General features: G+C 39.1%; 1 protein-coding gene and 1 long non-coding RNA gene across 2 annotated transcripts; both read left to right on the top strand.

The window, feature by feature from the left end:
- Window positions 1-1674: 1674 nt before the first annotated feature.
- Window positions 1675-11548, top strand: wg (Wnt family member 1 wingless). The gene is made up of 5 exons (XM_020950765.2): window positions 1675-2238; window positions 4368-4618; window positions 8045-8343; window positions 9569-9993; window positions 10115-11548. The coding sequence occupies exons 1-5, from the start codon at window positions 2132-2134 to the stop codon at window positions 10419-10421; spliced, it is 1389 nt and encodes a 462-aa protein (XP_020806424.1). The 5' UTR covers window positions 1675-2131; the 3' UTR covers window positions 10422-11548.
- A 9447-nt stretch (window positions 11549-20995) lies between these two features.
- Window positions 20996-21889, top strand: LOC147643006 (uncharacterized). Its single transcript, XR_015272679.1, has 3 exons — window positions 20996-21112; window positions 21182-21299; window positions 21379-21889. It is a non-coding gene; the product is annotated as an uncharacterized LOC147643006 (long non-coding RNA).
- The last annotated feature ends 753 nt before the right edge of the window (window positions 21890-22642 follow it).

Genomic DNA, 22642 nt, shown 5'->3' on the forward strand with positions numbered 1-22642 from the left:
TCGCCATTTTGTTGGCTTGCAAAGCGATCTTCCTGTTTTTTGTTTACTACATTTTTAGGCAAGCAAGAAAGATAGAATTAATCATAATTTATGAAGTAAAATTCTTGCTAAGTTTTATAGAAATTAAACAGGATATTCAGCTTCCTGTTTCTTGTGTTACTTTTTTAAAACTCAATATAAAAACACACAAAAATTTCAGGGATTTTTACACTTTAATTTAATAATACATATATTTAATAATAAAATATAATACAATTTAAACTTTAACACAATCTAAGTACCTTATAAATGTGTATTTTATTGAAAATGGCCGAAAGATTGGGTTGGAAAAGAGGAGTCTTTCCAAGCTGCGGATGACTTGGGTGCCCGGGAGGGTGGGGGATACCATACCTGCTCTTTTCGAGGCGCACACACGATGTCCAATTAGTGGAAGAAAAGGTAAGACATAAAGTCAGCTCCCAGTGTGATAGTGTGTGTGTGCGCGCATTCAAGGGAGTGTGAGTGTGAGTGAGCTAACTGCATTCGAGCCATGTATATAAGCAGCAGATTACTCCGAAAAATCTACTCCGAAAAGGCGGCAGAAAACTTGTTCTCAATAGATGTAGTATATACTGCAGCATATACGAATGCCAAGGGAATGGAATAAATGAAAAATAAATCAAGAAATTCCTAAATATATTTGACTTCCAGATAATATATTTTTTAACAATATGTTTAAATAATAAAATATTGAATATTTATTCATACTTTTTGTATACGAAATGATTTAAAACTTACAAAATATAGTATATTATAGATTTAGGATTACAAAATATACAAGATAATACATATTTATCTTGTATCATTGAATGAAATACATACAATTTATGTAGAATCTCAAATAAATTGTTTACAAATCTACAAATATATTATTCAACTTAAAGTGTTATTAAATTTTTATATTTTTACCATTAAACAAGCTTGTAATTTGTGCTTTTAAAACCCATTACCAAGTTTAAAACGTGGACGTATAAAACTTAAATGTTACCACTTATAAACGATTCCCAACAACCGAAAATAATGCTTAAAGACCTTTGTAAAACTCCCTCACAGTAAGCGTGTCAAAAACCCCATGAAAACCAAGCCCATAAGTACCCTTAAAAAAATAGCATAAAAATTGCCACAAATAAATATAATTAAGTGAAGTCAACAGACCAACCGCTCGCTATTACGAAATTTTCGATCGATTGCGCAAATAATCCGGCAATACAATCATCGATTATTACACCGAAAATGCCGAGCAGAGTTTTTCCATTTCCGCCATTTCTTATTGGACGACGTTGGCTATATACCACACAAACACACACTTGTAAAAATAGAAGCGCACATATATACGAGTGAAAGAGAGCACGAAGCCAGAGAAGAGACACGATCGATCGCTGTGAGAGAAGTAAAGACAGATAGTGGGACTCTTCTGGCGCATGGCCGGGGAATGCTAGCTCCGGCATAGCTCCGCCCCACTCTAGCACACACATGCACAAACATGCACACACATGCACACCAAGCAGCAAACGGCGGCAATCGTGTGTCAACCGAAGGCTGACGAGGCGATCGGATCGGGGAATCGGGGATCTCGGGTATCTCGGATCGCTGCTGACAAACGCAGAGTCGGACGAAAGAACGCACCGTGTGTTTCAGTTAAGCATTGGCACTGAACCCGGCAACAATCATTCACTCCTCCGCTGGAAGCGTCGCGATCTACACCGATCTATACCACCGATCTCCATCTATCCGCAAAACTAGACCGAGTCGATCAAGTAGTGTTCTTTCGACTCTGTAAAAATAATATTTGTTAAGCGGAAAACTCACAAGTTCCATGTGTCCCATGATTGCCGTGTGATCCGATCGATCGATCGAGCCATCGAAATAAATCGCACAAATATGAGCAGCTATATCGGCAAACGCATGCTAATGATGATTATGCCTCATTTATAGTGTGCTAATTGAACGCGAAATTGCTCGATAAAATTAAATATTCCCTAACCATTTGCAAACAAACAACTCAAAGAAGTAAAAAAATAATAATAAAATATAAAAAGCAGAGGCAATATCCACAGTGTCAGTGTGAGAGTGTTGTGTATTTCGAATAATAATGGATATCAGCTATATATTCGTGATCTGCCTGATGGCCCTGTGCAGCGGCTTCACCGCCGTCGAAGGCAAACAGAAATCCGGCAGAGGCCGGGGCTCCATGTGGTGGTAAGTCTCCCTCTTTCCAATATTTTCCATTAAACGCTCAATTGCAGTGGCCAATTAGCGGCCAAGCGACAATAAAAACAGTAAACATCAGTCAAAGAGAAATATATGTTAAAGCCAGAAAACATTGGGCCAGAACAACAACAAGGCACGCGCCGAAAGTTTTCGGGAAACATTTCCCACAGCCGCAAACACATAATAAAAGCAAACACAAAATAAGTTAAAGGTCTTGTGCGTCACGCACCAAATGCGGAAGCCACACACAAAATGCACACACTAAAAAATAATACAGAAAAAACTTAAAGAAATAAAAACAACTCGGAGCTTCTTCGCATCTTCTTCTTTCGCTTCGCCTGATGAAAGCAATTAAAAATTCTAAGCGCGCATTCAACTTTTACTTGGGATAAAAACTTTGTCGGTATGCGTGACACACTTTGAGATATGAATGGAGTTTTGGGTGAATGGATAAAAGGGGGGCAATAAAGCAAGAGAGAGGGGAAGTCCAGTTTTTGGGATCTACCGCCGATCTGGGGAAGAGAGCAAAAAAAAAAACAAGCCTAGTAGCAGCTGCAGGCAAATCGAGTTCGTTGCCTAAGTCTTTTGTTTTTCCAAATGAAAGTTCATCGATTAAAATCGTGGAAAAAATTATTTAAATCAAATTTAAAAGTAAAATTTATTCTAAAAAATAAAGGAAACTATCTTGAATTATAAAATATTAAAAAATACAACACTTAAATAAACAAAATTAATTAATTTTAAATATTATAAGGAGATCAAGTTGTTTTAAAATTAAAATCGAAATGTTACTTTATAATTCTTAATCATAAATTTATTAAAAAATATTAAAAACTATTTAAAAATTAATTACAACTTAAAAGTTGTTAAGTTTTTAAAAGAAACTATTAAAATTAAAAATTCTACTTTACTCCCTTTTCCCAACTTGATGCAAAGTCGAAATCTAACAAAACCTTAATCAAATTTCAAACATAAACGATAAAAGTTTAAGGCCAACTATTGGGCAACTAACTGGTATTTGTTAATACTATTATTACCCATTACTCGCAGAGATTCTTTGGCTTTTGATGAGTTGTTTGTTTGACTTTTATCATGTGCAAAACTTCAGCTAAGCCTTAATAACTTTTTATAACGGCATAAATTTCAGTCGCAACAATAAAAAATCAACGCAAAATACATAAAAACACAAAGGCAGGCACACACGAACATACCGATCGACACAAATTGCTGCCGCGACTCCGGATTGCCGTCGCATAAATCTCAGTTTGGGGCATCGATTTAATCCGCCTGGGAATTAAAATCGATTGGCAATCACTGGACCCCGCGTATTCCCCTTGCCTCTTGATTATGGCAGATGTTACACATTCAATCAAGTTTTTGTTTTTTCATTGTTTCTGCTTAATTTACGTACTTTTTATTATTGATTTTGTGTGTGCCATTGCGCAATTGTTTTTGGGCGGCGAATAATGTTCTGTTCCCATCGGAATTAGCATTCAATTGAATTGGCAATTCATTTGCATTCTCCGAGGCCCGTCAATAAACATTTAATTGTGTTTATTTATTGCTTGTTATATATGCTTAAATAAAATATATCGGCTAATGAAGCGTGGAAAAAATATTATAAATATCAACAAGCAGTTGAAACAAGAAAATAAATTATGACAGGTCAGAGCGGAGCAAAGCGTTAGCCGACAGGTGTCTGCAAATATTTGTCTATCTCCATGTGAGTGTACTTAATAGGTGTATGTGGTTTATGCCTGAGTAACGCCGGCAATTGACGTGTACCGCCCAGCAACAACAAATGTTGGAAAATATTATGAACGACACAGAAAAGCCGCAAAATGGAAAACCTACAAAAAATAATACTGCACACACGCCGAAAGCCGAAAGAAAAACAACTCGGTCTCAAGTCAAGTGGAAAGACACACAAAACCCTGGAAAATATGTAGGGAACAAAGTGCTGTAGATGCTATGAAAATGTTTCAGCTGGTTTTTTTTTTATTTCGTTCTCATAATTAGGCGCAAAATAACCAGTCAGGCATTAAATAGCTATGACATCCATTCTCAACAAAGATTGCCCTATTAACTTTCGGTTTTTCTGGTTCGTTTTCTTTCAGGGGCATTGCCAAGGTCGGCGAACCCAATAATATTACACCCATCATGTATATGGATCCGGCCATCCACTCTACACTGAGAAGAAAACAGCGACGCCTGGTCCGGGATAATCCAGGTGTATTGGGAGCCTTGGTTAAGGGCGCCAATTTGGCCATAAGCGAGTGCCAGCATCAGTTCCGGAATCGTCGCTGGAATTGCTCAACGAGAAACTTTTCGCGAGGCAAAAATCTATTTGGAAAAATTGTGGATCGAGGTGAGTTGAAGATAATATCTACTATAGAAAAGGTCTTGGGGCATCATTAGCTCTTGCTGCGATCCTTGCAGCCCACTTAAAACACTCTTTACCATGGGGAAATATGATCTGTCCATCAATGGTTGTCAACGCCTTCGTTTTTCAATTTACTAACTACTAGAAACTACAATCTGACAACACAAATTGCTTGCATAACCAACTCAGGCCAACCGACATGAATCCAGTTTCTTTTTCCCTTTAGTTTCCACTTTATTTATGTTATGAAATGTCACTCCCCTGGACCTCTTCCACACTGCAATATGTGTGTGGCGCTTGTTTGTTATTGTAATACGATCTGAGCACTTGGTAATATGTATATATATTTTATATATATCTACATATGTAGTCTGGTGGCTACCCTTTCGAAGGGGGCCCACTTTCCCCGCTCCGGCGAAAACAAAGAGCTGTCTCTGTGATCGCTGCACTTGCTCCACTTGCGTTTCAGCGTGTTTATGCTAATGAGCACAAGTTGGCAGCACCAGCACCAGGACCAGGACCAGGAGTGACTCAGTCCGGGACAGGACAGAATCAACTGTTGTCACTCACTCAGCCATTCAAATCAATCAAGCCCAGTTGTCTGTCTTCTGGGACTAGTCGTTCGTTCGTTCGCCTGCTGCGCCAGCGAAAAATCCCAGGAGAATGGTTCGAAACCAGCAGTTTCTCTCTCTGTTATATAAATGTAAACAAAAGTCGCGCATGCGCAGTTTTTGTCCTGGCGCGTTTTTAGCTGGAAATCCATCCCATTCTATTCAGACTCCCGCCCTCGCCTGCCGTTTTATTAGCTACCGTTTTTGTCCTGCTTCCTGAGATCCTGCCAGGTAGTTGCTATATAAACTCGACCTCCTATATATATGTATATATCTTAGGTCTTTGGTCTCTGATAGGGGGCGTGGTCGGCGTCGCGTGGCTTCTCCTTGGACCGTCTGTCAACGGCAGCTGACTTTTATAGCCAGGCTCTTGACCTTATCAAGTTATTTTGACTCTGTGCCGGCAACATCCTTTTTATGAGCTCTTGACATTTTATGGATTACTTAAAAGAAAAGGGAAATTATTGCCCCGGTGACAGCTTTTTATCGTAGCACTTTCATCGCTTTCCACAATCAAATTTTTTTAATGCTCTTCCATCTCTCCCTTTTTTTGCCCTTGGCCCTAATTAACACCTAGAGCGAACCATTAACACTTGGGGTTCGGGGTTCTAAAACTCAGAGCCAGTGGCTTTAAAACTTCTTAAGGAACCCTGCCAGCGGGGCATAATTCATCGCCTGTCTGGGCTGCATTTCATTTGTATTTCTTGCTGCCGGGTTAGGCTTCCCTAACTTGTTTTCTAATTGGTGACACCTTGTCAATTTGCCACGCCACACGCTTTAACAGGCTGTCTCTATTAGTGAATTCTCGTTGGGTTTCTGTCAGGGATCTTCATCTCCTTTACATTTTTTTTGGCAATCATCGGTTCGTGACGAAGCCGCTCCGGGTGGCTGTCCCTGTGGGTTTTATATCAAGAGGTCTAAACTATTCCGGGAACTGCTGTGCTGTCACTAAGCAGCTTAGTCCCTTTTTCAGTATCCTGATCCTGCACTGATCCTGCTTCTGATTCCCCTCCCCTGATCTCAATTTCAATCAGTTCGAGCCACGCCCACACACAACGGAAATCCGTTTTTGGGCAATTATACAAGGCATATATGTACATATATAAAAAATAAAGAAGGTATCGCATTACATGCGGAAATTTTATTTTACTTTCCTCGTTGCTCCATTTTGGCCACTCCCCGCTCATTTGGCATTTCTTTGCTTAATTGCTCAGGGTGCACCAGCCCCAGCTCGTTCTTATTTATAGCCTTTTGTTCGCTATTTATCCAAAGAAACCACAAAAGGAGAGTACGAAATGCAAACACCAAATTGCCTCCCCAAAACAGAAAAAAAGTAACGCGAATTCTTGCTAAGCTAATCACCAGAAAAAATAACAAAGTCACCAATATATGATGACTGTGTCACGCCTCAGATACTCAGAGTAATTTCCCAAAGCGTTTGCGCATGCGCCGCCGCCTTATCGCGGCCCAAACATCTTGCACATATTTACACACAATTTACCTGTGTGTGCGCCTTAAATTTCGTTACATACGTGAAATTATTTAAGGAAAACCGAAACCACCAACAGCAAACAAACAAACATTAACCGGGAATTGAAGGCTCACTCTGTGCCATAGTTTCCACAAAAAATAGATGAGAAAAAAACCGAAAGAAACAAATCATTTCTTGGTCGAATTCCAGGAAATCGAAATCAAAAGCGGCAAAATTTTTTAACACCAAGCGGAAGTTGTTGATTCGTTGATATTAGAGCAAGCGAGAATGTGTCAATCGTCAAGTGGAGACTAGTCAATCAAAGATACATCAATCAGCACTTGTACAAAAATAAAAATAAAATAAAGAGAACTATAAAAGGGAGTTTTCTAAAAATACGATGATGTTAAAGTGACTGAAGTTTAAGAAATTTAATTAAACAATACTCTAAGAAGACTCAATAAAGTTATCTTAGAGACTGTTAAATCTTTATTATAAATATAATTTCTCAAGATCTCAAGTACTTTACACTCTTTGAAACTAAACCCTAAAAGTACCAAACAAAGTTGACAGTCCATCCATTCCCAGTGAGTCGCTTACTCATTCGAAATACCCAAGAATTTCCAGCTACCTGACCGTAGACCATCCCTATATACACATATATATATATCATATCTTGTGAGCTATGAACTGAGGCGAAACCACTTGAAAAATTATCTGCAACATGTAAATTCAATTTTCATTGTTCTTTATCTGCGATGGTCTCGCTCTCGGAGCAGCAACCGAAACAGAAACGGAGGCAGTTACTAAAAATATACAATCAAAAAATACAAAAAATAATAATAAAAGTGAAGCGGACAAGGAGGAAACTGTCCACTCGAATGGACTTCGTAGCGATGGCCCCAAAGTGTTAAGTTGGAATTTATAGTTGAGCGTTTAATCTGTGTCAGGTTTTGGTGCGCTCATCTCTTTTTCCTTGGTGGCCCTGTGGCATTGATAACTTGAAGTGTCATAATTGACCAGACTTTGGAAGACAAGTGCCATTACTCATAACGAAAGAAAAAAAAGAATCTTCAACTCTTGCCCACGTCTCTCTGGCCATCACTTGACTTGGCCAAGATTGAGATCTTGTCTTGGTCCAGCCAAGCAGTGCCAAGTGGAACACCCAGAAGGCGAGAAATAATGACTGCACAGTGAATAAACTTTGTAATGATAAGTAGTTGCTTGAATCGAATTAAACCATTAAAAATGTTTACTCTTCTTCTCGTTTTTTAAATATTTTTGTCTATAAAAGTTAACTAAATCCCTTTCTTTTTGTTTTTCTTACAGGATGCCGTGAGACTAGCTTCATTTATGCCATCACCAGTGCCGCGGTTACCCATTCTATTGCCAGGGCCTGCAGCGAGGGCACCATCGAGTCCTGCACCTGCGACTATAGCCACCAGTCGAGATCCCCTCAAGCCAACCAGGCGGGCAGCGTGGCTGGTGTCCGGGATTGGGAATGGGGCGGCTGCTCGGACAACATTGGATTCGGTTTCAAGTTCTCCCGGGAGTTTGTTGATACCGGCGAGCGGGGTCGCAATCTGCGCGAGAAAATGAATCTGCACAACAATGAGGCGGGACGAGCGGTAAGTTTAGCTGTATTTCTATAATAAATAAGGATTAAATGGGACCTAAAGAATCTATGCGAATTCAAGCATAGTGTTTTTCCCAGTGCACCTCGTAATAAGTAGTCCTAATGTTCGGTTTAAGCTGGCTGGCGATTTACGACTTTTGAGCTAATAAAAACCAGCGACGACAATTTCCGTCCCCGCAATTAATTGCCAGTGAATGCCAATTGGCTTATGTAGTTGGAAGATAAGCTCTCTCCTCCATGGTTTTCATCTTTCTCTATAGAGAATGTGGGGGGGACTCATTTGCTCTTGTGTCGATCGTATATTAAACCGTTGACAGCTTCCAGTTTCCCTCTACATGCAAAGAAAAATAGGAGGATTTTAGTTTAGTTTTAGGGGGCAACAGTACAGTAGTTAAAATATAAAACAAAACTGAGAGAAATGTATAAGTAACTAAATAAATATCTTAAATTATAATAATAAGTAACTTTCGTGTATATCGTTTTAGTTTAAATATCTTTTGAATAAGTATTCAAACCATAAAATATGGATATTCATATTGAAACCTTCGTGATCACTCTTTATACATTTTCCAATCGATTTCCCAAGTTAATTTATTTAATTTCAATACCACTGTGCACCTCCTCCTCCTGCTGTCCGCTTTTAGTGGGGCGTAGAAAGTAGCACACTGCGCCAGCATCCAGCCTAGAGTTCGATCCATTCGATCGATTCCATCGATCCCACCGGATCCGAGGCCTAGTCCTCGCTGTCTCCTTCCACTCGACTCCTTCGGAGTGCAGGGCCCACCATCTGTGTTATTATTTTATTACTTGTTATGGGCCGCAGCTCCATAATCATTGGGATCATTTGTGGTCCAATGATGAGGATGATGATGATCATTGGCTGCTGTGGCTGCTCCGGCTGAAGGCCCCCCAACTGCGTTGATTTCTTACTTTTGGTCCGGCGCACAACAATTACAAGCGGCAAGCTTGAGAGAGGGAAGGGGGTAGGAACTTGCAACAAGCGCACAGCAAGTTGCAACAACATTTATTGATTTTTAATAACTGCAACAACGTGGCAGGCGGGCCGCCAATCTCCCAGCCAGCAAAAACAACCGGACTGAAAAAAAAACAGCAAAATAATTAAGTGAAAAACATATTGCAAGGCGAGTCGATTCGCAAGGAGCCTAATAAAGTCATACTAATGAACAATCTCTTCTTCTCCGTTTCTCAATCTGCAGCACGTCCAGGCGGAGATGCGTCAGGAGTGCAAATGCCACGGCATGTCCGGCTCTTGTACGGTGAAGACCTGCTGGATGCGACTGGCCAACTTCCGGGTGATCGGTGACAATCTTAAGGCCCGCTTCGATGGTGCCACCCGCGTCCAAGTGAGCAATAGCCTGCGAGCCAGCAATGTCCTGCCAGGGATCAGTCCGAATGCCGCCGGTTCCAGTTCTGTGAGCTCCAATGGTCTGATCATTCCCCAGTCGGTGGTCTACGGGGAGGAGGAAGAGCGCATGCTCAACGATCACATGCCGGACATTCTGCTGGAGAACAGTCATCCGAACAACAAGATTCATCATCCGAATATGCCATCGCCAAACAGTCTGCCGCAGGGCGGTCAGAGGGCCAGAAATGGACGACGACAAGGTCGCAAACATAATAGGTAAGGATCACTAAGATATTATTAAACTTACTTTAATTAAAAGGATAAAACTGAAAGAGTATTCTAAGAACTTTATCGATAGCTTACTTATAAACTTTTCTTTATTTTCCTCTCCTTGCAGATATCACTTCCAACTGAATCCACACAATCCTGAGCACAAGCCACCCGGCTCTAAGGACTTGGTCTACCTGGAGCCTTCGCCCAGCTTCTGTGAGAAGAATCTGCGACATGGCATCCTGGGCACCCATGGCCGGCAATGTAATGAGACCTCCTTGGGCGTCGATGGATGTGGTCTGATGTGCTGCGGGCGTGGCTATCGGCGGGATGAGGTCGTGGTGGTGGAGAGATGCGCCTGCACCTTCCACTGGTGCTGCGAGGTCAAGTGCAAGCTGTGTCGAACCAAGAAGGTCATCTACACGTGTCTATAAGGAGACCACCCTCCTCCACCTATATATTGCCTTTCCCCGCCCCACACTCCCCGCCTGTATGTGTTATGTATTTTGTCTACGCTTAGCCTTTGTTATTAGCACCTTAAGAGCCTAGACTATAGCCTAGTTAAAGATACAACTACCAATTGTCTCCTTCAATACCATCCGAGTCCCCCTTAACTCTCACTTTTTTGTAGCAGTATTACAGAAGGAATATTAATGAATAGATTTCATGAAAGGTTTTTGAGAAAAAGTGAACGAGAATACAACTTGTGTTTGCCCAGTTTTTAGTCATGTAAGAGACTCCCTCCCTCGATGCAAAATATTTTGTAAATTACAAAGCCTTTCCCTCCGTTTTTTGTATCCCTAGACTAAGGTTTAATTATAGTTTAGCTTAAAGATTTCGTAGCGCGTCCCCCTGCCTTCTTCTCGCCCCTTTCTGTCGTTTTTAAAATATCCTTTTTTTAATAATCGAAAAAAACAAGACTGAACAAATTCAAATAGCGCGCAGCTCCTTCTCTGTCCTTTGCGAATAGTCCTTGAATCCTGTTTCCATAATGTTTTGGCCAGGACCAAAACATATGCGAAGCTGGTGAAGGGAGAAGCCTTTAAGATAAATACCCAGAGCTGGAAAACAATTTGGAATGTAGTTGAGAAAATTCCATAAAATGTTTACCAAGCTAAAAATAAATTAAAAACTTTACCTTTGTGTACATAAATAAGTTAACATTAACTATTAGTTTTAGGTTAAAATCATTGCTTGGAATTTATGAAATTTTGCACATACAAAAGAAAGAGAAAAATCATATGAAATATTATTTTTTTGTGAAACGCATTTGGTTGTGCGTTCTCTCCGCCCTCCCCCTCCATGTAGGTATTACTAATTAATTAATTCACTTAGCTGGCTAATTAAACGATACGTCCTAGGCCTAAGTTTATACATATAGCTCGATATGAATATAATATTTAATTAATTTATACTAGCTCATAGACATTCAATTTTGTAAAGTAGTAATACGAAGGAGAACAACAAAACGAAAAAAGCGAGCAGAAAAATGCGAATGCTATCGAAAACAAATCAATAAAACAAAAAACAACAATGAGTAAAAAATTACAAAAAAATAAAACAAGTGGAATTTATTTGTGTGTATTTGGCGGAGGGGCAATTATTTGCTGCAATTAGCCGGGCAAAGGAGGGGCATGCATCGAGTACCTGCAGGTCAGGGTCGATTCGCCGATCTGCTCTGAGGCATTTCAATATTTGATTTAAGCTGCAGCTCGCAGTTGCAGTTTCCCAAGCGCATTTTTTTGCTGCTGCAGCAAACTGTCAGCAGCAGAAGAGAGAGAGAGTCAGCGAGCAGGAACAACTGCTGGAACAAGCGGCGACAGTTGCATCTTTTGTATATCGTCGGCAAAAGTCGGTGGATAAACCCCACCATATCCCTGGATCCAGGGGACTACCTCCCTCCCTCCCTCTCCCAACCCATTCCAGCTGACAATGCGAACGACAATTCCGCGCTGTCAGCGGCACAGCCATCGAATGTGGCTTTCAAGTTTTAGCGACTCAGGATTGAGGATGTGGCTCAGAGGCTGGGACTGAGGCTGAGACTGAGGTAGATCTTCGGACGATCGCGACATGCAATTGCTGGACCAACTATGCAACCTGACATCCGACAGATCTAGACGAGAGCCGGAGGGCAAGATAAACCATAGCCTGGATGAGGCAGGCTTACATTGATCCTGATTTCAGCTACTGATCTGCAGATGAAGATGGAGAGCCAGGAGACTAAGCTAAGCACAACAAAAAGTGATCGTGCTACATGTGTCCACAGTGCTTGACAGTTTTGTTTCGCCTTTTCTTTGCGTATTTTTTGCGTTTTTTGTTTAATTACGGGTGGGAAAATAATTTTTCGTTCAGGAAATGAAGATTCAGAATGCCAGAGAGACGTTTAACTTATTCGGGGACCTTGAACATAGGCAAAGACTCAAGGATATCTAAGGGATAGGCATTAAATCCTATAAAGAAATATTAGTATTATAAATCATCACCTAGAAGTTCTTTCTTTTGTCTTCTCTATATATTTAATTCGTAATCTGCTTTTAAATTGATTTAATGTATATATTTAACAACGTTCAGCACTTTAATAAATTCTTGGAAACACTTTAACTTGGAAAATGGGCTAGTCACCCCATAAATTATTCAGTTCAAAGCTTAAACAACTATCAATAATTAAATATCACATCAGAGACTACACACTACATTTTCCCCTTTAGGTTATATAACCTAACTCATCCTGATTTCCCCAATTATGTCATTCGTAATTAGAGAAAAGCTTACAAATGATTGGTAAATGATTCACAATCTATTGGCCTCAAACACTCATTGGAGACTCATAACACAACTGACACTAAAGGTGTCACTGGGAAAAATAAATAAAAATAATAATAATAAATTAAATTAATTTAAATTAAAAGTAGGAAATAGTATGTAAAGAAATCCCCTTAAATGTTGTAAGTTTACTAGTTCTTGGTTCTTAGTTTTAATAAAATAAACTTTTAGTTTTAGTTTTATAGATCCCAATGTTTTCCCCTCAGTGTCTTTTGGACTTTGGCCAACCTATTGGGTCTATTGGGTCTATTGGCATTATTGGGCATCCGCATCTCATAACCCCGAGGGGCACATAGTACGCCTAGTTGGAGAGTGACGTGCCATTGTTGTTATTTAGTTGGCACGCCGAGGCGACAATTGTCGTCTCCAATGAGTCGTTGTCTTGGTCTGATGTCGCTGTCTGGCCCAAAGAGACACTGCTCCTAATCAATAAAACTAACGAGCGGATTAAGATTATGTTGGCATGGTAGTCGATGCTCTTGCCTCTTGGCTCTTGGCTTTTTTGCAGTTGAAGTTGCCTTATTGCCGCATCCACCGAGGCGAGAGACCAAAAGCGGCGCACGCTCATCCCAAAAATGGTCAGGCGGCCTAATGAATTGCAAGTCGCCAGCATCGTCCACTATAAACAGCCTGTCCAGCATACAAAATCTTAAAAAAAAAAAATAAAGTGAAGTTGAAAGAAATTTGAGTTTGGGAGAACGATTATTAAAATACCCTAAGATATACATACATATTAATTAATATATATTATTAAATGGATAGGCGCCTGGAAAACCTATTTCTTATTTTTAGAGATGCGAACTAATATTACTTGTATTGTAATTTAAATAAATGTTCTTCGAACTTAAATTTACTAATAGGAACAGAGGGTTCATCCTATGTCTAGTGAGTACACAATTAATAATTATAAATACAAAACCAGGCTATTCAAATTTAGTGAAACTTATGACATACCTAAACGATTTAAAATACTTTTACATATATAAAATCAAAGTTGTATATAAATTTCACTTCATTTACAAGCCAATCTAATTATTTTCATGCCTTTAGGCACCTCAAAAAGTAATTTTAAAGGCTAACAAGTGACTTCCCTTATAAAAAAAAAACATATTACAAATTTAGAATATCATTTCGTACCTTTTGAGCAAAAAGTTGATACCCCTCAGAAAGGGCACAGCAAAAAGTTATAAAGGAAGCAAAAACAAAAAACAAAATAAGAATTATATATATAAAAAAAAAACAGGGCACAAAAAGCGGATCGGGATCCCCATGTTGGTCATCTTCCTTCTCGTCGGACGATCGATCGTCAATCGATTGCTGGTTCGATCAGCGGATCGATGGGTTTTGCTGTTGCGCATGAGCGTTCGCTGGCTCTCCGATGGTTCTCCGGTTCGATGGATCGATGGATGTGACAATGACAGTTGTTGTTCGTCATGTTTGGAGCATGTATTGCCCTCCACCCTCCTCCTCCTCCTCCGCTGGCCACACAACTGCTCCGTGCTCCTCTTTTGTGTTGTAATTGCAGACGCCACACGTTTCGCGCGCTGTTTGATTTGGAAATTGCAACAGATCGGCTCGGAATGGGCAATATATCGCGCTGGGGGCATCTCATTGACTTGGCATTCCCGGCACGCGTACTTCTTGGCATGACAAGACTTTCAAGCCTCCACCTTCGGTGCCCCTTGCCCCAGCTTATGCCACCGTTTTGGCCCTTTGGCTCACAATGAAAATTTTCGACACAAGTCGCGGCAAAGTGAGTGTACGCGTTAATTAAGTGGCAATTGTTGGTGAGGCGTGAGAATTTGGCGGATTAGGTAAAGAAATGTAAGTTTAAGCCAGGTCCAGACTCCAGGGGGTTCTTGCTGTTTCCCTACCTCCCTTTGGGGTGAAGGTTTTCTAAGAAGGAATAACATCTTGGGTGATTTATATGACATTGAAGGGAGTTTCAAATGATTACTCTACTGGAGGATTTTTTGGTGACTATAATGTGATCTATAAGTGTGTTTAAACCATAAGACTTGACTATGGAAGGGGCTATAATTCTTAAATAAATTCTTTAAGATTAAAATATAACACATTAAAAATGTTAAGGTTGACTTACAAGTTGTATTCAAAATTCACAGATTTAAAGGTGTACTGAAAGTAGTAACATAATTTCATACCAGCTTTTTAAATGCATTTGCCATTCATATTTTTGGTAATTTAAAGCCTTAATCTGATTAGTTTTCTCTATAAAATTTCAATGTCCTAACTAGGACTAACATTGGCCTAGTGCCTATGGCTATCAATCATTGGGTCCGTGGGCCTGTTAACATGGGCGACAAGTTCTACGATTGCCTCTACCAGGAAGCAATGACCAAGCAAACCGAGTGTCGAGATGAGACCACCAGAGGAGCAAACTGGCAACTGGAAATGCCCTCAGAGACCGACTAGACCCGACTCCCGGACCATGTAATTAACAGCACGCAAAAAGTGTTTGCGAAGCGTTTATGGAATGGGTTCGCGTTGGGATGTAGCCGCTGGATGCAGCTATTGGATATGGGATATGGGTGTCCCATTCGCTGGAGGCGACACGCATGTAAACATTGCCATTTTTGGCTAAAGACGCGACAGATGCTCTGGACATTGGGACTGGGACTCACTACCTCACATCCATTCTACGATTGTTGTACACGGGAAAATATTATTGCGATGTTTAAGGATAGAAAAATATTAAAGAAAGGTAATTTAACAAATTTCTAAGATGCTAGGGATATATGGAAATTAATTAATAATTTAAGGAAACAAAGTTAAAGTAACTATGATCAGTAAGTAAGTACGAGCAGTGACTAACTTTGAACACTAATAAACAATGACTTGCAACTTTTGTAACACCACACATTTCTGAGACTTGGCCGGTAGAAGCCACTTCATTCCGGGGATGTTAGAACAAGTTGAGAATCATACCATAAGCCCACATGGGCCAGATTTGTTTTGGAACAAATTTAAGAGCAAGCTATTTGACTGAAACTATTGAGTTATTCTTCTATATAATTTGACTAGTATATACACCGGAGCATGGCGAATCGGTGGACTATATATACATATATATAGCTGCAATACGAACGATCGGAGAATTTATAGAACTTTGATCAGTAATTAACTACGATCAGTAAGTACCTATGATGAGTAAATAACTAAGATCAGCAATTAACTATGAGCAGTAATTAACAATGAGCATTAAGTAACTCTGAACAGTAAGTATCAATGAACATGAAGTAACTATTATCAGTAAATATCTATGACCAGTAAGTATGTATGTATGATCATTTACTAACTTCGAACACTAATATATAATGACTTGCAACTTTTGTAACACCACACGTTTCTGAGACTTGGCCTGCAGCAGTCACTTCGTTCCGGGGATGTTAGAACCAGTTGGGAATCATATCATAAGCCCACATGTGCGAGTTTTGTTTTGAAACAAATTTAAGAGCAAGCTATTTGAAGGAAACTATGGAGTTATTGCTCTATATAATTTTACTAGTATATAAATCGGAGCAGGGCGAATCGGTGGACTATATATAAACATATATATAGTTGCTATAGGAACGATCGGACAATTTTGAGAACAAAAAATTATAACTTTTCCAGCTTTTAACAGAATTTCATCAAATTTAACATATAGACATTATATATTTATATAGAATTTTTTGGAAAATTTTATAAAAATCGGACTACTATATCATATAGCTGCAATACAAACGATCGTTGAAAATAGTGGAAAATGCAAAAGGGTGAATGAAATGAAAGCAGGCATTACTATATAGTTTTTTAACATAAATATATATAATTTATGATGCATTAATTAATTATTAATTCAGTATGCAGATTTATTACCCTAATAAAAACTAACAATGGAAAGCTTTCCGAAATCAAATTAAACCATTTTCAGCTGAGTTTTCAGTTTTTAATTTTAATTTTATCGAAGAATTCTCCATACCATTGATAAATATTAATATTATTAATTGATAAAATGCGAATATTTTAAGTTATTAGGTTATTATTAATGTTATGACCGTTTATCGATTCAATTCATTTATTCAAATTCAAACTGCCAGGATATATAAGCATCAGCTTCCTGTAATTAGTACCCTTTTCCGCCTGTTATGAATTTTAGATATTAAATATTTATTATAAGCTAAATTAAGATATATTTTTTTCCTGTGCACTCACTTCCATTCCCTAGTTGGGTGGCCAAGTTGGCCAAGACGATCGGACGATCGTAATTGAGTTACAAAAAGGTCAATCGAATCACCAGACCGATGTGGAGTGTCAGTGCTCGACTGTAATTTATTTTATAATTACACGCACTTTATGCCTAATTAGTTTTGCTTTTGTTTTTTTTTTTGTATTTTTTGCTCTGCGTCTTTCCCCCATCCCCCAGAGGGATGCCTGTCTGGCCCCGGATCGGGGCCACAAAAAAGTTTCCCATCATTTGGCTTCCATTATGCAGCGTTCGCGGCCACCGAATTCCAAAGGTGCGCGCGAATGGGCGTCAGGTTTGCACAAACACACACACACACACACACACACCATACACACACATGTGTCCATAAGAAAATAAAGTACGAACAAAAGGGGGACGGCCAGGTGAGAGAGGAAAGGTGTGTGGCGGGGTGCGCCTGGGTGCCCACTACAATTCCCAGTCAACGGATCCGAGCTTTCCGTCGACCTCCTCCCGGGCCAACGATCATTCAGGCTAAAGGTCTGCACTGGGGAAAATAATTACATAAAATTAAAAAAGAAAATAAAAAGAAAAGTATTAAATGTAGACCATTTTATATATTTTTAATACTTAAATATCAACAGTAAAACTAAGAAGAAGAGTTGTTATGATTATATGTAGTTATTCTTTAAAAGTCTTGTTTAATATTCTTTTAGTCTATTTTAACCCAATATTTTCCACCTCAAATCATTTAAATTTCAAGCTTAATTTTATATAAATAATTTCTAAATATTTCCAAATTTCTTCGAGTGTTTTTTTGAACTGAGGATCGTGGCAAGAGGAAGCCCAAGGAAGAGAATCATCGACTGAAGCGATCATCGCATCGGGGCGCTTTTGTGGCCGTCTTCATCGACATCAACGCACTCCTTTGTTTGCCCGGACCCTTTAGTCCAGACCCTTGTGCCCACCCGATCCTCTAAGATCCCATAAGATCCCATATGAACCCATCCGATCCCGATCCAAGATCCGAAAAGAGAGTGAGTTGGTGCGCCAACTTTGTTTAACTTTGCCCCGGCTTATTGTTTGCTGTTCTTTTTCCTCATTGCCAGCCCTCGGTGGTTCCTGTTGGTTTTTGTGTGTGGATGCCCTTTGCCGAAAATGAAGTAGGAAGCCCACGGGCATTTGGATTTTGTGGTGGCTTTGGTGACGCCAGGACGATAAGATATGGTATACAAAGTAGGGAAGAAAAAGAATCCTTTAAGTTCAAACTTAGAATGATTTTCTTTGCATTTGTTTTAGAGCAGCAAAAAGGACGGTTAATAAATTTAAAATAATTTTATTGAGATAATTATATGTAATTTTGTAACTTTATTGTTCCAACTTTACTATTTAAAATACTATTTAATTAATTACCTTTTGAAATCCATGATTGCTAAGAAGACTCTTTATACAAATCTCAAAAATTTGTTTAAGAAAGAGCATCCCTTTATAGTCAATTCCCTCGAAACCTTGCCCCATTTTGATGGGGGGGGCGATTTGATAATACTTATAAAGCGCAAGGCTGGACATCCTTACCACCAATTATCCCAAGATGAAAGGAACTCTTTTACGCCGGAGACACACCCTCTCAGCTCAGCTCAACTCAACGTATCTCTCACAACAACTTGACTACAGGAAGTTTCACATATCTGCTGCAACAAAAGATCTTTGGCTTGACCAAAACCCAGGCATATCGAAATGTGTGTTGTATATATAAATACGATCCATCTCGCGACTTCCTTTTGGCCCCAGCACTTGAGACACTTTTTTATTTTTTGTTGTTGTCTTGCACTTGCTGTTTTCGCGAAGACGTTGAAACTTGGCGGCATCTTCTCAGTGCACCTTGATTGTGAGAAAGATAGCCAATGGGTATGGACAAAAAATAACACAGAGGAAAATTTATTGTGAATAAAAAGAAAATAAAATGTATAATATTAGTAAGTATCAATGAACATTAAGTTAGTATGATCAGTAATTAACTTTGAGCGGTAAGTAACTCTTAACAGTAATAATCTATGACCACTAAGTAACTATGATCAGTAAGTATCTATGACCAGTAAGTATGTATGATCAGTTACTAACTTTGAACACCAATAAACAATGACTTGCAACTTTTGTAACACAACATATATCTGAGGCTTGGCCTGCAGCAGTCACTTCGTTCCGGGGATGTTAGAACAAGTTGAGAATCATATCATATGCCCACATGTGCGAGATTTGCTTAAATTTAATTTAAAATCAAGCTATTTGAAGGAAACTTTGAAGTTGTTCTTCTTTAAAATTTTACTAGTACATAAGTCGAAGCAGGGCGAATCGGTGGACTATATATATACATATATATAGCTGCTATAGGAACGATCTGACGATTTATAGAACTTTTATCAGTAATTAACTACGATCAGTAAGTAACTATGATGAGTAAATAACTAAGATCAGCAATTAACTATGAGCAGTAATTATCAATGAGCATTAAGTAACTCTGAACAGTAAGTATCAATGCACATGAAGTAACTATGATCAGTAAGAATCTATGACCAGTAAGTAAGTATGAGCAGTGACTAACTTTGAACACTAATAAACAATGACTTGCAACTTTTGTAACACAACACATATCTGAGGCTTGGCCGGCAGAAGGCACTTCGTTCCAGGGATGTTAGAACCAGTTGAGAATCATATCATATGCCCACATGTGCGAGATTTGTTTTGGAACAAATTTAAGAGCAAGCTATTTGAAGGAAACTATGGAGTTATTGCTCTATATAATTTTACTAGTATATAAATCGGAGCATGGCGAATCGGTGGACTATATATACATATATATAGCTGCTATAGGAACGATCTGACGATTTATAGAACTTTTATCAGTAATTAACTACGATCAGTAAGTAACTATGATGAGTAAATAACTAAGATCAGCAATTAACTATGAGCAGTAATTAACAATGAGCATTAAGTAACTCTGAACAGGAAGTATCAATGCACATAAAGTAACTATGATCAGTAAATGTCTATGGCCTGTAAGTATGTATGTATGATCAGTTACTAACTTTGAACACCAATAAACAATGACTTGCAACTTTTGAAACAACACATATCTGAGACATGGCCTGCAGCAGTCACTTCGTTCCGGAAATGTTAGAACAAGTTGGGAATCATATCATATGCCCACGTGTGCGAGATTTGTTTAAATTTATTTAAAAATCAAGCTATTTGAAGGAAACTATGGAGTTGTTCATCTATATAATTTTACTAGTATATAAATCGGAGCAGGGCGAATCGGTGGACTATATATATACATATATATACGATTTATAGAACTTTTATCAGTAATTAACTACGATCATTAGGTAACTAAGATGAGTAAATAACTAAGATCAGCAAATAACTATGAGCAGTAATTAACAATGAGCATTAAGTAACTCTGAACAGGAAGTATCAATGTACATTAAGTAACTATAATCAGTAAGTATCTATGACCAGTAAGTAAGTATAAGCAGTTACTAACTTTGAACACTAATAAACAATGACTTGCAACTTTTGTAACACAACACATATCTGAGACGTGGCCGGCAGAAGCCACTTCGTTCCAGGGATGTTAGAACCAGTTGGGAATCATATCATATGCCCACATGGGCGAGATTTGTTTTGAAACAAATTTAAGAGCAAGCTATTTGACTGAAACTACTGAGTTATTCTACTATATAATTTGACTAGTATATAAATCGGAGCAGGGCGAATCGGTGGACTATATATATACATATATATAGCTGCTATAGGAACGATCGGACCATTTTAAGAACAAAAAATTCTAACTTTTCCAGCTTTCAACAGATTTTCATCAAATTTAATAAATAGCCATTATATATTTATCTAGATTTTTTTTTTAAATTTTAAGAAAATCGGACTACTATATCATATAGCTGCCATGCAAACGATCGGAAAAACTTCAAAAAAGGTGAATGAAATGAAAGCAGGCATTACTGTATTGTTTTTTGACATAAATATAGATAATTTTAATTGTATTAATTCCTAGTGATCGAATTTTAATCTGCAAGGGTATATAAACTGCGGCTTCATTTCTTGTTTTTATGTGTATTCATATCTTAAGTCTGTTTTTTTCCCCAGTGCACAAGACAAACAATGAGAAGGCCGCAGGAATTCCTCAGCAGAGATTAAGAGAGGCTGAGCAACGGCAGGGGAGTCCTCGAACAGGTGCTGAGCAAATGGCAAACTATGCCACAAGGTATTGGGGCAATTAGTGCTCAACTAATTGATTTAAGGCATTTCCTCTCTCTCTCTCTTTGTGTCTCCGTGGAAAACAGGGGGAAGAGCTGTGCAGATACATCCAACCAGCAGAGTTGGCGATTTCCGCATGAGACAAAAGTCGTCTCCTTGTCTCCGATGGAACGTCTTTCGCAGGAATCTTTGGCATTTGGACATCGCTTTATCGCTATCCTCGAGCTGATCCTCTTCACTACGCTTTTCCCCCTTTTCACCCACCCGGGGAGGCAATTAAAAGCAGCTCCACACTGATTGCAACAATTTCTGGTTAAATAAATGGGAACGAACAGCGTTCGACAAACAGACATATCTCTAAGCTAGAGCTCCTGAAGAGCACCTGAAGCCTTTGGCCCGAAGCAGCATCCGAATCTGGATCTCATCCTACGGCCCCGATCTCCATTTCCATGGTCTTGCAACGAAAGTATTTAGTTTCAATTTGTTGCTTTGTTAGTGCGTGTTCTGAGATTTTTCATCTCAACGTTTCTCAGTGTCGTTGATTCTGGAATAAAGATGAGAGCGTGATGAGGTTTTATCACGGGAATTAATAGAAAATAGGGTTTGTTTAAGGGAAAATTTGAATCTAATGTCCATAGATAGTTACCAGAATATTTCACAGAAAGTTTTTGAAGAATTTATATTGCTTGAGGTACTGTGTAAACTCTTAAAGGATTATGCATATTTGATAATTAATATACTATCTGAAATGTGTCTTGCTATAGATTTTATATTAATATGTTTTTTTTATGTCGTGTCACGCTTTCTTCCTTGGATCCTTGGGAGAACCTGCTGCATCTCCTCATATCTCTCCTCACTCCTTGGGCAACCCACAACGCTGATTAATTTTTTCGCTATTTACACGCTCGTTGGCCCGTTGTGCTCGAGTGCAGCAGTTGCTGCAGTTGCTTTTTAGCTGCAGCTTTAATTTTGCAAAATTAGTCACGCGATTTTTATGTACTCGCCAAACTGGAGGAGCAGAGTCATTGAAGGAGGAGCAGCTGGAGCTGGAGCTGGAGCTGGCTGCGATGGAGGCAGGCTGGTTAACTAGTCCGAGCTCCAGTCAGATGACAAATGATTTTATTAGCTTAGTTGAGTTAATCAATGTTGATGGTATTTATTAATTATGTTGTGGGCCTCTGTGTGTTTGCCAGCAAAGCCCCGATGGCTCGGTTGGTTATTCGATCTCACATGTCGATCATTGTCGATGGGAGGAAGGAAGTGACCGGCGACATGCAGCAATGTTGCTCGATCTGGTTTTCTAGGGGGATGTCCGAGGAGCAGGAGGAAGGACTGAGTGCCAGCCTCTGC

Source organism: Drosophila serrata, unplaced genomic scaffold (genome assembly GCF_035046125.1).
Source record: "Drosophila serrata isolate PLE 108 unplaced genomic scaffold, ASM3504612v1 contig_302, whole genome shotgun sequence".
Taxonomy (NCBI): Eukaryota; Metazoa; Arthropoda; class Insecta; order Diptera; family Drosophilidae; genus Drosophila; species Drosophila serrata.